The 15918-nt window shown below is 41.5% G+C and overlaps 1 protein-coding gene across 3 annotated transcripts in view; it reads left to right on the forward strand.

Moving 5' to 3' along the window:
* LOC106639188 (glycogen synthase kinase-3 beta) overlaps positions 1-15918 on the forward strand; it is a 42121-nt gene that overhangs the window by 21947 nt on the left and 4256 nt on the right. Inside the window, exons 1-5 of one of the 3 annotated variants that reach the window (XM_089594526.1) lie at positions 9632-9938; positions 9978-10099; positions 14340-14530; positions 14625-14708; positions 15561-15671. In XM_089594526.1, the coding sequence (XP_089450652.1) occupies positions 9859-9938; positions 9978-10099; positions 14340-14530; positions 14625-14708; positions 15561-15671 (588 nt within the window). In that variant the 5' untranslated portion in view covers positions 9632-9858. Of the gene's footprint in view, positions 1-9631; positions 10100-14339; positions 14531-14624; positions 14709-15560; positions 15672-15918 lie in introns of those variants that run through there. The other 2 variants (XM_014352670.2, XM_089594527.1) reach the window with 2 other exon arrangements.

Here is a 15918-nt window from a genome sequence, read left to right on the forward strand (position 1 = left end):
TTGGCGGGAGCGCAGCCTCCGCTCTTTCTTCCCGATGTATAAATACGTGCTCGGACTTTAGATGATGATAAAAAAAAGGGTCCCGAAATGGGCATCGGTGCATGCATGGTTTATGTGGCAGAAATCGCTCGACGGAGTCAAGGAACTCTTGCAACCTGTATCTCCGTGTCTCTTTGTTGTTTTTTCGCGCCCGTATTTCCTCGTTCCCTCTCTTTTCTCCGCATCTCGGAGGTCTTTGATTACATTTTCCAATGTTGAACTATACGATGTTAAAACTGGCGCACCTCATATTTCGTGTCGCGAATATATTATTTTACTAAATCAAGCGTGGGTAAAGTATCACCACGGGGGCATGGGAGGGGAAGGTCTATTTGGGAATTTTTGGCCAGGCTAATAATCGGGAGAAGCCAAAAGAGTGCGAGGCACGTCGCGTGTGGTATGTAGAGCTTGCGTGTAAAACTTTGTCGTTCGATCGAAAATTGCGTATCAGAGTAACCGGAGTACTTGGTTCTCGCCATCTGTACCGTAGCTTTTGAAGCGCTTCATAAATTTTCGGCCAAAATCATAAATAATTGTAATAACATAAACATGAGAAAAGGTAGCCCGTTGCCAATCACGAGGAGAACCGTTTTACCGGCGACCGGCATTTCTCGATTCGTCGCTTTCTCATCGCGTCGTCGAGATGACTCGGGTGGTCGCTTTCCTCAAGTAGACCAAGAGCTGAGGCCCAAGGACAATCGAAAATCCAAACCAGCCACAACTCTCCGCAGAAGTGAGAAACCCCGTGACTCGTAAAGATCCGTAATGTCTTTGTCGAATTTCATTCTGGTGAAGAGTTATGTGGCAATTAAAGTAGTACCAAGTGGTCGATTTTTGTAAACCAGCCGCCACCTAGTACATCGATTGAAAAATGTAAAGTTATACGCGGAAGCGTCATTTTCGGCAAAATAAGGATTTATCTTCTACTGGAAAATCGAACATGGGTCTATTATTTAGAAGATAAGTTCTAATCTTGCCGCAAAAGGCACTTGGTGTTGACAACTTTTTGTTACCTATCAGATGGTCTAGGTTGCGGCTGGTTTATAAAACTGGCCACATGGCACTGTTTCAGTAACCACATAACTTTTCACCAGAATGAAATATAAAAGAAATATTCCATATCTCTTCATAACATGAGATTCCTCGATCCAAGTGAGAGTTGCGGCTGGTTTAGATTTTTACCCAACCAACTTAGCTCTCGTGACGTCTTTTTACTGAATTTACTGACTCGTAGATGAAATGTTAATGATACATATAGTTAAAATTTTCACCCGAGAAACCTACACACATGAGACACTAATTAATTCGTTAGCGTTGCTTACAGTCACCAGCACGTGTTTTCTTCGTGCTCTTATCGAAGCGACGATTAACACCAGGTACACATGAATCGTAGAAAAGATAAAATTCAAAGCTGACTATGACAAGAGTATTTTTAATGCATATGAGCAGCTCGGCCTCGTCCAAACTGTAGTATGAAGTAATGAGTTAACCGTAATATTTGTCCCATACCTATATGGAGGGCAAGGCGTGCAGGGAAAAAAATATCAATGTTGTCATGGAATTAACACTTTTTTTCCGATACAAGCATTAAAATACAACGTGAGTTGACTCTCTTTCTCTGGGAGAGCACTTGTATATTTTGCTCCCGTCAGCACGACCATCTCGATGTGCGAGGATGAGGTTGTTTTGTTTAATTCTCAGGGAATCCGAGCGATTACGCTTCGCCATACTCCGCATTAAACGTGATACTTGACGACGACCGACGCCGAAGGTGTACGTATCTCTCGAGTGCCTCGGCGAGTTTTATCTCATTGGAATTGGGTGGGAAGAAAAATTAACAACAATCAATCGTGACAACTTTGGTCTCGACTACGCATGCAATTTGTTGAATATTCACGCTTCACCTCACTTTCTCTTAGTTTTTTTTTCGTTTTTTTTTTTTTAACCAAAACGACTGACTTCCGTACAAAATGTTTTTACTAGCAATAGTCATGTATGTATATTGGTTCTAAGGCATGGCAATGCGTACCAAAGTATATTGTTCTGTAACTGTACGTTTTGTGCAAATAAATCTGTACATCCGTACGAAACCGATGTCGAAACCACATCCTCTTCAGGAAGAGACGAACGACCTCCAATACCTATACAGACGAGAGATCAAAAAGAACCGCTCGTTTTTGTCGTTATCGTGAAAAACGTCACCATAGGAGTTGTCGGAAACCGAAAGGAACATTGTAACATGTACACGATCAGTATACAGATATATGTTGCGTTTGACGCAGGAGTTGTACGTATAGCCGGCGTCTCTACTTTTGTTTTTCTCCGCTACGCTGTTTTTGGCAAAGGCCTAGTGACGAGTGCCGGTTTTCCCACAACTTAAAGCCGTTTATCGATTCATTGCCGGTCTTAAATACCTATCGAATAAAAAAAAAAAAGTTTAACGCTGGTGGATTTCTAAATGACGAAGTAAGTAACTGTGAGTCGAGCTTTCACTCGAACAACCAGAAAACGATGACTCGTTACTTTGCCCCCCCCCCTCCCCCCCATATGCGATGAAAAGTTGGTACTTATGCTTGTTTACATCCGAGAGTTTGAAAATTGTAGGTGTGAAATGTTAAACGGCGGGAGAAAACAAATACCTACTCGGAAGGCTTTAAAATAAACGCGCAGTCACAAATGTGGACGGTTGACGTGTGTTATACGTGATGTGTGAGTAACGGGTGGCTGGAAAAACTGGTCTCACTTGGAATAATTGACTGAAAATCAGCTAAAAATAGAAACGAATAAATCACCACGGGGAACACCGATCTGACACACGATTGTAGTACAAGTGGTAGGAAGAGAGAGGGGTCTCGTCATTTTTGACAGACGCGGACGTATAGTGTGTCTAAAAGCGTATGCAGCGAAGTTATGTGACGAAACATATTTTTTTTTTTTTTTTTCCAGTGAAAACCGGTTGTACCGATTTACGTATACGAGTATCATTAAAGCGATTTCACGTTAGAATTTATTTATTTTTTCCTTTAATTTATTGGCACTTGTACGTGACTAAATAGTACTGCCAAGGTAGCATACCCACGATATTAAATATATACGTATTCGCAGACTTTGAAAAAGAAACCTTCGATGTATATACACGTAAAGTATCGATTATTCTGGAGTATGCCAGACAAATAAAAAAAATAAGCCACGATCGGTCCAAAATACTCCGTCCGACACAAAGAGCAGAAAGAAAAGAGAACAAGAGCGAGGGAGAGCTTTTTTTTCGCGACGCCCCGTGAAAAGCGTCACTGGCCGGCTTCGACGTCATCATCGATTTGTCGACACGGCGTATTGTACACTTAATTGTTCGCTATCGAAAAAAAAAGAAGAAATTCTCTTTCATCTCTCGGTTATTGTTTTCCGATCTCCGATAATATTGTCCGCGTCCGCGTGCTTACGTAACTCAGCTCTTTGTACGCGTCGTTGTACACGGGGAATGTGATTCCACGCTTGTCTGGTGCAAATGTTTCCTTTGTCGTGCGACTTCCCGAACTTTCTGCCGCAAATCTAAATTTAAGCACCCAACGAGAGAGAGTTTTTTTTTTTTTTTCAATTTCGAACGCTTGCACGCGGTAACTACTCGGAGCACATAATCAAAAATGCAAACGCGGGTTTCTCGCTTGCTCGCTAAATTGCCCCGCTGATCGCAGTGAGCTCCAGAAATAGAAGGCCCAAAGTGACTGCGAAAACTCCATCGATTACATAATATGTATATATATCCGTATATTATACGGATGTACATATATATACATATATATACCTGTATCTCGTTTTTTTTTCGATTAATCAACTGCGCACTCATCCTTTTTATTCATTGATGTACATATACGTATGATGCGAGCTTTTATCGGTCGGTCAAATAAGCGCGTGAATCACGGATTTTTGAAAAACACGGGCTTCCACGAACAAAATACCTTGCGAGTGCCATTCGCACTTTTGGCATCCTTCCCGCCCGTTAAGATGTAAAGTTCTAATTTTAATTGTCGCGGCTGATCGGCTACTCTGCGTGAACTCTATAAATACTCGTTCATCGCCGCGCGTGGGTGGCCGATATCGCGTGGGGAGGAGGGGACACACGTTGCTGCCACGGATACTTACATATATATATATAACAGGTTACGCGACGATGAGCTTCGATCGCCTTCTATCGGCGTTTTAGAGATAAGCTCTCTCCTAATGTACTACATTTTAATCAGAACTCACGCTTTTTTTTTTTTTTTTTTTTTTTATTCAAATTAATCGCTTTTTTGTCATTAAGAAGAGCGTGTACTCCTTTTTTTTTCCTGGTGATAACTGAAGTTGAGAGAGTCATTTAGATAGACAATCGGTACGATGCTCACTCGATGCCTCGATTTTTGATTGTTTTAAATTGTCTCAATGACTTTTGTGAAACGAGGGACCCGATTGTTTATACCTTTGCAGAGTAAAAACACCGAGTTTGCTAACCCGGAAGACGATTTATTACCATCTTTGCGCTCAAAAAAAAAAACAACAGATCTCCAGAGCCCGGCGTCCATGTGGCGGGTGGTGGTTACTGCGGTGAATAATCTGGAAAGCTTCCAGAGCAGCGAACGAATCTCTTGGTCTCTCGTGTTACAACTGCAAACAAGGGTGTGATTTCTCTTTCGCACTCGATTGAGATTCACTGCGAAATAACCAATTTCAATTGCAGGCGTTTGTTCATCCCAACCAGAGGTTTGGGGCTCGAGTATTTTTTCGCTTGTGTAGATTGATTTGGTGCCTTTGCAAAGAAACTGATAATTTTAAAGGGTCTTTGAAAAAAATTGAGTAAAAGTGTCTAGAGAACCTTGTCGAGTCAAAAGTTTATACGATTAAAAAAATAATTCTAAAAGAGTGTAGAATCGTCGCAGAAAATCCATTTCAAAAGCCCCTTTATGGATGTCAAAAAGATTTTTCAAGTACATGTACGTCTCTGAAAAGTTTTCCTAATAATCTCTGCAGACAAATCCTGTTAATACCTTAATCTTTTTTTATACGTGAGTTAAAAAAAAAATGTATTCTTAAGGACCTCGAAAAAAAAATAATAAGCTTTTTAACCCTTTTACCATTTGCGTAATTGGATCCCATCAACCGTAGACATTGAGATTCAATAAATACTATTTTTTTTCCTCGTTACATTGTGAATCGTCTTTAGTTAGACAAACACTCGAAACAATTAATCGATAAAATTAACAGAAAAAAAAAAAAAAATACGCGTAAGATTAACTAATTTGTAATCTTGTCCCCTGCCACCAATCAAAGTCTGATCTAAAACATTCTGTCATCGCCCTCCAAAAATCCTCCATTTATATCGTCGATCCTTCGTTGCTATCAGCTGCATCATTGCATCATACGTTCGCACAACAAATGACCTGTCATTGAAGAAAAAAAAAAAAAAAAAAAAACATACTCGTGCTGTGTGTGCAATCAACATCGCCAGCTGATCCTTTTGATTGCAAACCAACATGTGTTTGCGTACTCGTTGTCTGTTTTTGGTGCTGCGATTCGGGGTCTCGTTACAAAATACATGATACCTACGCTATACACGAGTGGAAGCCCATCATAAATATTCAGTTTCGACTTTAATTGACAGTCGAGCCGAGCTCGCGAGTTTTTTTTTTGTTTTCTCTATTGATGCATTGCAGAGGCTACATGCGGAGCTTTCTTTTTTTTTTTTATAAATGTATATTTTTGCTCTTCAATCGTTGCACGTGTCTTGAATTTTATGAATAAAATACTACGCCCCCGTGTTTTATGTTAACGTTTACATCTTTGCACTACACTATTCGTTTTTCGCAAATCAATAAAATACCACGATTTGAAGTACAATGAGCAACTGTGCAGATTAATATTTCCGTTATCGAAACGAGTGTAACGAAAAATATGATTTGGTTCGGACGGGTTGTGACGTTTTGTTTGATAATGCTGTGAGTCTTTTTTGAAAGCAATCGATGGAAAATCGAGAAACGATTGCGTCGCACGCGCGTCTTATCGATCGATTGGGAGCTCATGTATTTTTTTGTCAATCGAGTATTTTGTTTTATAATATTTATGAAATTCCAAAGTGATTGCCAACCAAACGGTAAAAGCAAATGTCTGTCTACGTGTAAGATTTGATTATTTTTGCTTGAAAAATGTGGAAAATGCCGAATGTTTTTACGAAAACAAGGCCAGTTGACATTGCGTCGTTTATTGTACGCATTAAATTACAAAAATAAAACTTTAAGTTTGCCCGAGACGATTAATAAAATTACAAAATACCGTACGGTTATAGTCAAATTATTTATCAATAAAAAATAACTAGTAAAATAATAAAATGTGTCATGAATACTGTTACACTAAATACTCTAATAACCAAACGCTTAATTGGTATACAATCTATCTACGTAAAATTTTAATGCACGAATACCTTGTCTTGTACAACCACACGGGCCATAATTGTAAAATAATTATATAATAATTCCCATTAGGCTTTTCTCGTTAGTGTAAGAATTGAGTGATTTGCTCCTGGCAAACTCCTATATTGAAAAAAAAAAAAATCAGCTACTTTGGATTAAAGCCAAGATAAAACGATTCTGACTGGTCCATTCGGTATAGGGATAACGTGATGTATTGGCTCTGTCGAGCTTATATACATATATTCCGATGGATGAAGCAGAGCAAGTGTTATTTTTGGTCGATCATTGCAAGGCTTAATTTGGAATTCGATAAAAATACAAAAGTACTTACCTCTGAAAATACAAATGAAGTTCAAAAAGAGCAGTATAACCAGATCAAATCATTGGATTGTCAAACGAGTCATAAAAACTCAACTCGATTAGCTTGTAAAACTGTTAAGATGCCATAAAGAAAAGTCTCACGCGCCACAAATCACCGAAAGCCATAAACTAGAACATCATCGCTCTATACGGTAAATTTAACGCTCTCGTTTATAGCTGCGCCTCATACGTATATATACACTTACATCACCGATCTCTCGCGTATACGCATGTAAAGTCTTTGTCTGTCGCAAACCCAACGCGCGCACACACGTATACAACAAACAACGGATATCCGGAAGAAGGGGTCACAGCACCATCGACACGACCAAGGAAGCGCGCAATTAAAATCAAATAAAAGTCCGGCCTTGGCTCTATCCCTGTCTCGTTTCGACGATTCAGTTCCGAGCTCTGGATTATCCTCTCTCCCTGAAACGAGCCCCATACCTGGCAAAGACACTTTTTTTTTCATCAATTGTCATTTTGGGTGGGCTTTTAGACGGGTCCAAAGAGCCCGTGCACTGCAAATTATCAATTAAGTCTGGAACTTGGTAGATTCACACGTGGTCCTCTACTATACTTGCAATCGTGTCTTAATTTGCACCGGGCGAGCCTCGGTTCTCGTAAACTCTATTGATTGCGCAATTTTTGTTTCCTTTTTTTTCCTAAAAATTGTTTGTTTTTTGTTATAGCCCCAAAAAGTGACCTACGCATTTTTCTTCAGGGCCCCGGCAGACGCTTCCTCGCTCTTTTTTTCCCCCTGATTTCCTCGACACATAAATAAATAATTAAATCTTGGAGCCTAATGATGCTCAATTAAACCTCGTACATGCTTCCTCTTTCCTCGCGCGACTCGTGATTAACGACGTATTAAAATTCCCAACTTCTCTGCCTTTTTTCGTTGCACACAAGACCTCGACGTTTGGTTGCACGATTCTCCTTTTTTCATATAAAAAAAAAAAAAAAAAAAAAAAAAAAAAAAAAATCGTTCTCTAAACCACACCAGTACATTGTTTAACGCAACTGCAATAAAACTCCTCCAAGCGGCTGCTGTATCAACAGCATCACCCAGTGTACCTAGTGTTATCTCTCGTGCCCGCACCGTAAGGTGCTAAATTTAGCTCGCGCAGTGCAAACATCATCTCGCGTGTGCACAAAACGCCTCGCAAAACGCGCAAACTCGCGTTAGCCGAGACGCTCGGTCTGTCGTGATTTTTGTTTGTTTTCTCCTCGAGCAAAAATTTTTCTCTCGTCGCTCGATTACTTCCAAAGTAGCGCGGTGTACCACCACCTGCCGCGGGAACGCCGGAAGAGAGATCCCGAGTGGGTGGGTGTTCACGCCAAATTTAACGCACGCGGAGGTAGCAACCAGCGCGAACATCCTGATGGTCCTGGGCTAGCCAAGCGAGCGCGACGGCCGGTGTGGAAAGCCGCGCGTGAATCAAGTGCACCGTAGAAAAAGCTCGCCTCCTATACCGTCCACCGGATCTCACGTGCATGGGATATGGCGTCGTCGCGAGTCTCCGTTATAATATATATGTACACGGGTATACCTGCGTCGTATTCGTTTATCGAAGCCGTTGTCGTGCGCTCGCTACGGGAGATAATACGAGTGACGTCACCGGAGAGGCTGGGCACGTGCGCCGCGTCGCTGTTGTTCGTCATTCTGAGTTTATATATATGTTATGTATAGGTGTGTGGACAAAGGCAACTTTTTTTTTTTTCGTTTCGATCCGTTGAAATTGTAAAATCGCAGAAACAAGTGGTGTTTCCTCGATAGCGTTTCTCTTCTCCGCTCCGTCACCAGTTGATTATTAGTTGCGGCTCAAACGAATACAATCAGGGGCTACTGATACGTGCTCGAGGGGTAGGCGTGGGTATACACTAAAAATAAAAATCGAATCGATCGAGGGCTTCTCTATTTCATTGCAACGATGTACGGCTCGTATACAAAGGTGGGGGGGGGGGGGAAGAAAGCGATGATCCGAAGGTTGAATTCAGGGAAGGACGCGGTCTTGGGAAGCTTTGAATGGCTCCCTCTTGCTTTGACATCCGAGAGGAAGGACTTTTTCTTTTTCAAGCCTTACAGTGGGTGACGTTCGATGATAGCATGAGTTGGGGCATGGAAGTTGTACCTTCTGCAATGGAACTGCTTCGACCGAGTTGATTTACAAAAAATTATACTCTTTGGACATTTCGAAATGAAATTTTTCATTACTGTTTGTAACAGTAATTGACCACATTTTTTTTTTTTTTTTTTTTATTCCTAACAATATAATCGTCATTAATTAAGCGACAGCTCGAACGACCACGCGTGCCAGTGCACACATCGAATCGTGCGAGCGACGTAGGTGTATAATCGATTGCGAAACCCCGTCGTCGAACCGAGAAATGCAAAGCAGATAAGATTCACGCGTGATGCGAAGAAAAGAAGAATGAAAAAAAAAAAAAGTAGTAGTAGTAGTTTCCCAGCCGGTTACCCCACTTGGGCCGCGTCCGTGGGAGCGTAGAAAACTCGTTTCCCCTCGGCGCGCGCTAATAAGTTTCCGCGGAGGAACTTTATTTCTTTTTATTTTTATTTTTTTTCAGCTTAATTTTTTAAAAATCAAGCGCAAAATGTCTCACGCTTCCCCCCACCCTCTCGAAGAACAATTAAAAAGAACAAAGGTAGCGGGAGAGCAGCCGCGTCCTGATGTGTGTGTGCATGTGTATACGCCGGGCGGCGCGTGCGCTCGATCCCGGAGTATAGGCCCGCGCGGCGCGTACGACTATAGTCAGTCGAGCGCCGGCACAGCACTCGCTCGGTTATCACCGCTTCACGATATCGTCCCGATGCTAATAGCAACTCTCGCAGTGCCGAGGAAGCGCGACGACCTGTTTCCCGTGAGAACGTTGTCGTTGTTTCGTTGTGGTGCAGTGAGTTTAAGCTAAAGTGTCCCCCCTATATAGTGCACCGAAACAAACACACATACTGTTACTTTGTACATATTTTTTATCGGGGAAGAGGAAGAAAAGAAAAATGGCACCCGCGGCTAGTGTGCTCGATTGGTCGGAGCCTCGGCAGAACTGGTGTTACCCGAAGGGCGGGGCGGAGCAGAAGTGCGATCGGCAGCGGCGCCGTCAGCCGATCGGCAGCAGAAAACTGCAAAACTCCCAGCAAACGGTCAAGGCCCAGAGCACGATTGAACTGAACGACAAGGCCGCTGATTCCGCGTACAAGAAGATCTGCAAGTTCCTCAGGCGACTCAAGTCGAAGAAATGTACGATTTTGGGCCCACCTTTTTTTTTTTTTTTTTTTTTTCATATACGTTATAGTTGTACAGGCGTGCCGGCTAACTTTGGAAATCTCGCTATCTAGTGCGCGCGAGGTAGCTACTTAGGTGGTATACTTGCTGACCCACATTTCGCGGAAGCGCGTCTCCCTCTCTCGCGAGTGCGCGGCTTGAATGTGATACTTACTCTCGGTCTCGAGGTTTTGTTTTTCTCGAGAGCTGAAAGGAAAGAAAAAAAAAATTACGCGGCTGTAGCGCAATGGGAGAGCAATTTTTTCTTTTTTTTAATCGCTGATCCCTTGCATCATATCCTCGAGAGTGCGTGCTCGGATAGTTTTTTTTTTTTTTTTTTTTTTTTATAAATACGCGGTTTCGCGCCTTACGTAACTCAGCACGCGAAAGTAACCCGACGACCGTATGGGCTTTCATCTCCGGCTTTGGGAACAATGGGGTTGACGATGACTGTGTACGACCTCGTGACAATGTGCACTTACATAGAAAGACATGTCGCGGTAATGTGTCTTTGAAAATTTGTAAAACCCACGCCCGCACTTACATATATGTACGCGGGGATTGCCGATGGTGTATTAATAAAGCGTTGAATAACGAGCTCGTCAATCGCGTACACTTATATGGATATTAAGTTGTTTGTTTGCTTGTTTTCTTCTTTTTTTTTCTTTTTTTTTTTTTTTTTTTTTTTGGTTTTTTTGTTTTTTCCCGACGCACACGCGCGCGCGTTATCTAGTTAATAATTGAAACGGAGCCTACGTAGCTCTCTTGGGGAATTTATCTTCGCGCGCGTTAGCTCTGTGGAAATTTTTTCCTCGTAATAGATAATGCGGTTTTGTGTACACACAGCAAAGACACCTATACGAGCGTGTATTAGTGCAGTTTGGGAAAAACACTGGATTAGCGCATTGTTTCCTTTTTCTTTTTTGCTTCAAAAAAAAAAAAAAAAAATTGCAAGTTTCTTCTTTACGAAATGGAAAAAAAAAACGTTATGTAGCTCTACCAGTTCAGTGACCTGTTTTTCATAGCACCACGAATCCAAGGCTATTTTTTACCTTAGCGTTAGCGTTAGACTTGTGAGTCACGAGTCACCTACACACATCCGATAACACTTTGGGCGTCAGGTGCCTGAAACGGGACGACTAACACTTTCGTTGGTGTGACGAAAATCGTTTAGTCGAGACTGAGAATTTATTGATAAGGAAAATAAATACCGATGTCGATCGAACCAACAACAGGAAAACGACCGAGCATGTATACCCATACATTCTTGAAAATCCCCGAAAGTATGCGTATTGAATATCACACGGTTTAGGTACACCTTCGAACTATTTCTAGGCTCGCGATTTCCGAAATACTTACCCCAGAGTAGCAGTGGCGTCGAGAAAATCTGCTGATGTCCTCTCTCTCTCTCTCTGTGGATTTAATTTTAAACTCGATATAGTTAATATACCCACACACATAATATGTATTTGTGATCGCGTGCAGGGGGGGGGGGGTCCCTATGTGTTGTTTCTGAAAGCTCAGCGAGAGCGATTGGCAAATAAATCAACGTTGACCGTGGCTGTTTTTGTTGCTCGGAGGAGAAAAATTCCATCTCTCTTTTCTCCCCCTTTGTCGCCTTTTTGCAAGACGGAAGAAGACGTTGGAGCTTGTTTGCGAGTTTGAACCACTCGTACCTTGGTGCCAATCAAGGGTCTTTTTTTTTTTTTTTTTTTTTTTTTTTGATGCATGAAAAGTTACGGAAACTCTAGGCCTTCGCGAAGAAACCTCGTTTATATACGACCTATACAAGACGACATCCCCAACGGTATATCTTTGTAATCACAAATCGCTCTCCTTGGTCTCCTGGCAATTACCCTCGTGGGATGCCCGTTACCCAGACGTAAACACTCGAGACCATCGTCGCCGTGGCTCCGGTTTTATCGCGTACTTGCGGCTCGTCGTTTGCTCGGCGCATATATTAATATATCAGAGCACTCGTGCAAAGAGGGAAAACAGAGAGTCACGCGCTCGACGATGTTGACGTTGTACGTGCGTAAGGAAGAGCGAGGGGTCAAATTTTATATTTACCCTTCCCCCCTTACTTACCTCGGCTACGCGTAGCGGACACACACGGGATAAATTGTTGACGCGCTCTTTTTGGCGCGACGTGTGTGCGGAGAGCAAAGACTCGTGCGATAAGTATATCATGTGTATACACCTGCGTATTTTCAATCAAAAGAAATGAAGAAGAGGCTTTGCGCCTACTCACGTTGGTGTTCGGCTCTGTTGATATTTGGACAAAGGTGAAAATAGATCGCGACCTATTATGTACAGGGACTATTTTGAGCTAAACGATTTTTCTCCCACATCTAAAACTTGTGTCTCGTATTTTGCGTTAACAAGAAAAAAAAGGTTCAATGGTATGATTATCAGCGGGGGGTCGATAACGAAATTTCACGTGGTATACTTACAACTATAAATATTAAATTATAAATATGTGCTCAAGATTAATCGGCGAACGATATCGCGCGCACGCACCATAATACATATATATATATATATATATATATATACGTCTTTGGAACGAATATACACATCGGTAAATCCAGCGATTGTATTTATAATCCAATCGGATATCGGGCGAGCGCACATAAAAATTTAAATGATTTTGTGGATGGAAAGTGCTTACCGATCTATTAGCTGTCGGAAGGTAGCCGCGTGTATGTATACAGTTCGCGATCCCTCCTGAGCGTCCTCCTCTTGAAGATCCAAGCTAAAGTAGCAAAAAAAAAAAAAGGAAGGGAAGGAAAAAAATTATTCGCCCGATGGTGGTGGCTGTTTGAGCAGCTGGTGGTGGGCGGACATGCGGAGGCGCAACCGAGAAAGCGGGAGGATCGGCGAAACGAGACGTAGAAATCCCTATCACGAGGACGCAGCTGATGGCGTTCCTGTGTCGCGCGAGGCCCTGCGTTTACCGCCCGCCGCAGGTTCTCGATAATTTTTTTTCCTCCTTACCCCCTTACCGATCGATCAGTTGTGTGCGATTTCCGAAGGTTTCGAGGTTAACTCGGGGGCGTCGAGGTTACGCGAGCAGATATTATACTCTCGGCACGACGGATTTGTACAAAAATTATCATATACCACTACGCATAGTTTGCGCGATCGATCGACGGATATTAAAAACTTCCTGCGTTGCCGCGCCCTTTTGTCATCGTAAAAATAAGTCCGACCTCCAATGTGCATAAAACTATTTTAAACAGCCGGTGACATTGCTACTCGTGTAAGTATAACACACGAGTTTTCCCCTTTGCGTTGGAAGCGCACTTTTTGTTCGCATCTCGATGAGATTATCTCCTCCGCAGTGACTCGAGAAGGAAATTTAATTAGTAGTGGTAGGGATGAGTTTAGAAAAAAATAAAAAATACATTCAATTCTCATTGAAAAAAAAGAAAGCAAATGAACGAGTTGTTTCAACCAAGTTGCAAGAATATCTGTATTGGCAAAAGATTGGAGTGGTCCAACGTTGCTGTTGGATGAGCTCCAATGTGAATGAAAAAAAAAAAAAAAAAAAAAAAAACGGATTCATGGCGTGGCAATATCACCAAAAACTGCCAATGGCGGTCCAAAGCGAAATCCTCAAGAGCCTAAGATTTCCACTGAAAAATAAAAAAAAAGATGCACGCGATGGCTCGCAAAAGATAGTGCTCCCATTGTTGGGTACACGACAAAGCGCCCCGTTGTCTCGAGAGTCCAGCATTAGCCGGCCATTAGCAAAGTCCGCACGAAGGAAATCCTTTGATTTGAAATTCATAGTTATACGTTATTGTACTAAATTTGTCGTTCGCGGGAAATTTCCATGCGTAAACAAAAGCCATACTGAGCCGTGGCTTTGAAAGCTGTAACGTATACACCTGCTCGAGAGTCGGTTTTTCGCCTTCGTGGAGCAAACGCTGTTGTGTTGTCGTGCACGAAACCGAGTAAATCGCGAATAAACACAACATGCGCAAATTGTTGAAGCTGTGCGATCGCCGTGAGTAGAGTGTGTCACTTGACTTGGGGAGTCGCGGGTGTTGTTCGTATATGATTAACCAATGCAAAATGAAATTCAGTAAAACCACTTGAAGCTTTTGTTAGCCCAAAAGTATAAAGTAAAGTGAAAAAAGAAAATCGATTTTACTGTAGCGAGTTCGCATTCTCTGTTTGTTTTCTATGGGCGGTGCGACGTACAATGCAGGCAAGGATGGCAGCAAGGTGACGACAGTGGTGGCGACCCCGGGCGCCGGACCCGACCGTCCCCAGGAGATCGCCTACACCGATACCAAGGTCATCGGCAACGGGAGCTTCGGCGTCGTTTACCAAGCCAGGCTCTGCGAGACCAACGAGACCGTGGCCATCAAAAAGGTCCTGCAGGACAAGCGTTTCAAGGTCCGTTCTTTTGTTGTTGTTGGCTTCCCTCTCCCCTTGTCTTTTCTTTCCCTTTATTAAAAACAAAAAATCTTTTTTTCCCATCAATTTACAGAACAGAGAACTGCAAATAATGCGACGTCTCGAGCACTGCAACATCGTCAAACTCAAGTATTTCTTTTACTCCAGTGGAGATAAGGTAATTGGTTGAGCTACCTGTTTTTTTTTCTTCTTCTTTCTTTTTTTTTTTTTTTTTGTTTTTCGTGCTCACTCTATTTTTATTTTTGGAAAATATCGTTGGTTTTGGCCGTGTTACGAAGCATTCATAAATATTTGAAAATGAATGTTATCCAGAGTTGGGGCCATTAATGTAATTATTTACCGTATTCGTTTACAACTCTTTGTATTTTATTTTTCATAAATGTACTTTTCGAATTATTATTCAGTTCAAAATGAATAGCCAACAGTAAAATTCACGAAATATAATGGGGTACAACTGTCTGTGTGTTTATTTAATGCGTGTGTTATTATTTATAGAACATCTTAAACGCGACTAATCCAGTATTTCACGTGGCCGTAAGTGGAGGCGTTACCCAGTAGTTACAACAATTATGATCCCTTTGGCAGTGTTTTAGGCATTGTTGCTTTTTTTCAATGACAAAAGATTTTTCTGAAATGAAAGATACATTGGTATATTCGTAATTTATTATGATCACAAGTGTTTTAAAACTGTAAAAATAAAAGCTAATATGCTGCTTGGCTAGTGGGACAATCTTTTCTTATGGCTAGTATTGGCGTCCGAAAAATTGTTGCTTTTTAATAAAGAAACAAACAAACAAGAAAAAAAATTGCTACAACTTTTCTGTGATGTAGAGTATTGCAAAAATTGATGCCTATGATGCATGATCAAATAATAAGCTCCTCAAAGGCTAGTTCTTAAATTCTTTTTGACCTTCCAACAGCTAAGGTTGTTACTTTACGATGCAGAAAAGTTCTCTACTCAATTATCGCCTTGAAAAAAAAAATTACAAAAATTGTTCTTTTCTTGCAGAAGGACGAGGTTTACCTGAATCTAGTCCTGGAATACATCCCCGAAACCGTGTACAAAGTCACCCGCCACTACAACAAGAGTAAGATGACGATACCGATCAGCTTTATCAAGGTAACTGATAAACAAAGAAATTTTGTTTTTCACCCATAAGTAAAATTAGTTTTTACCTCCATTCAGTGTACATAAATCGTCCAAGTTTACTATAATTGTCGATATAAAATCGAGAGATTTGAACCGGTTTAGTGGGTATATTAAAATAAATCCTGTAAAGAAAGCAATTTTTACGTTTATAACAAAGTTTTTTAGAAAATGTCATTTTATACTCATGGCAAAATAAAGTATGAAAAATGATTTTCTG

This window comes from Copidosoma floridanum, unplaced genomic scaffold (genome assembly GCF_036245765.1).
Source record: "Copidosoma floridanum isolate Cflo_tuat_1 unplaced genomic scaffold, Cflo_Japanese_pri ptg000021l, whole genome shotgun sequence".
Classification (NCBI taxonomy): Eukaryota; Metazoa; Arthropoda; class Insecta; order Hymenoptera; family Encyrtidae; genus Copidosoma; species Copidosoma floridanum.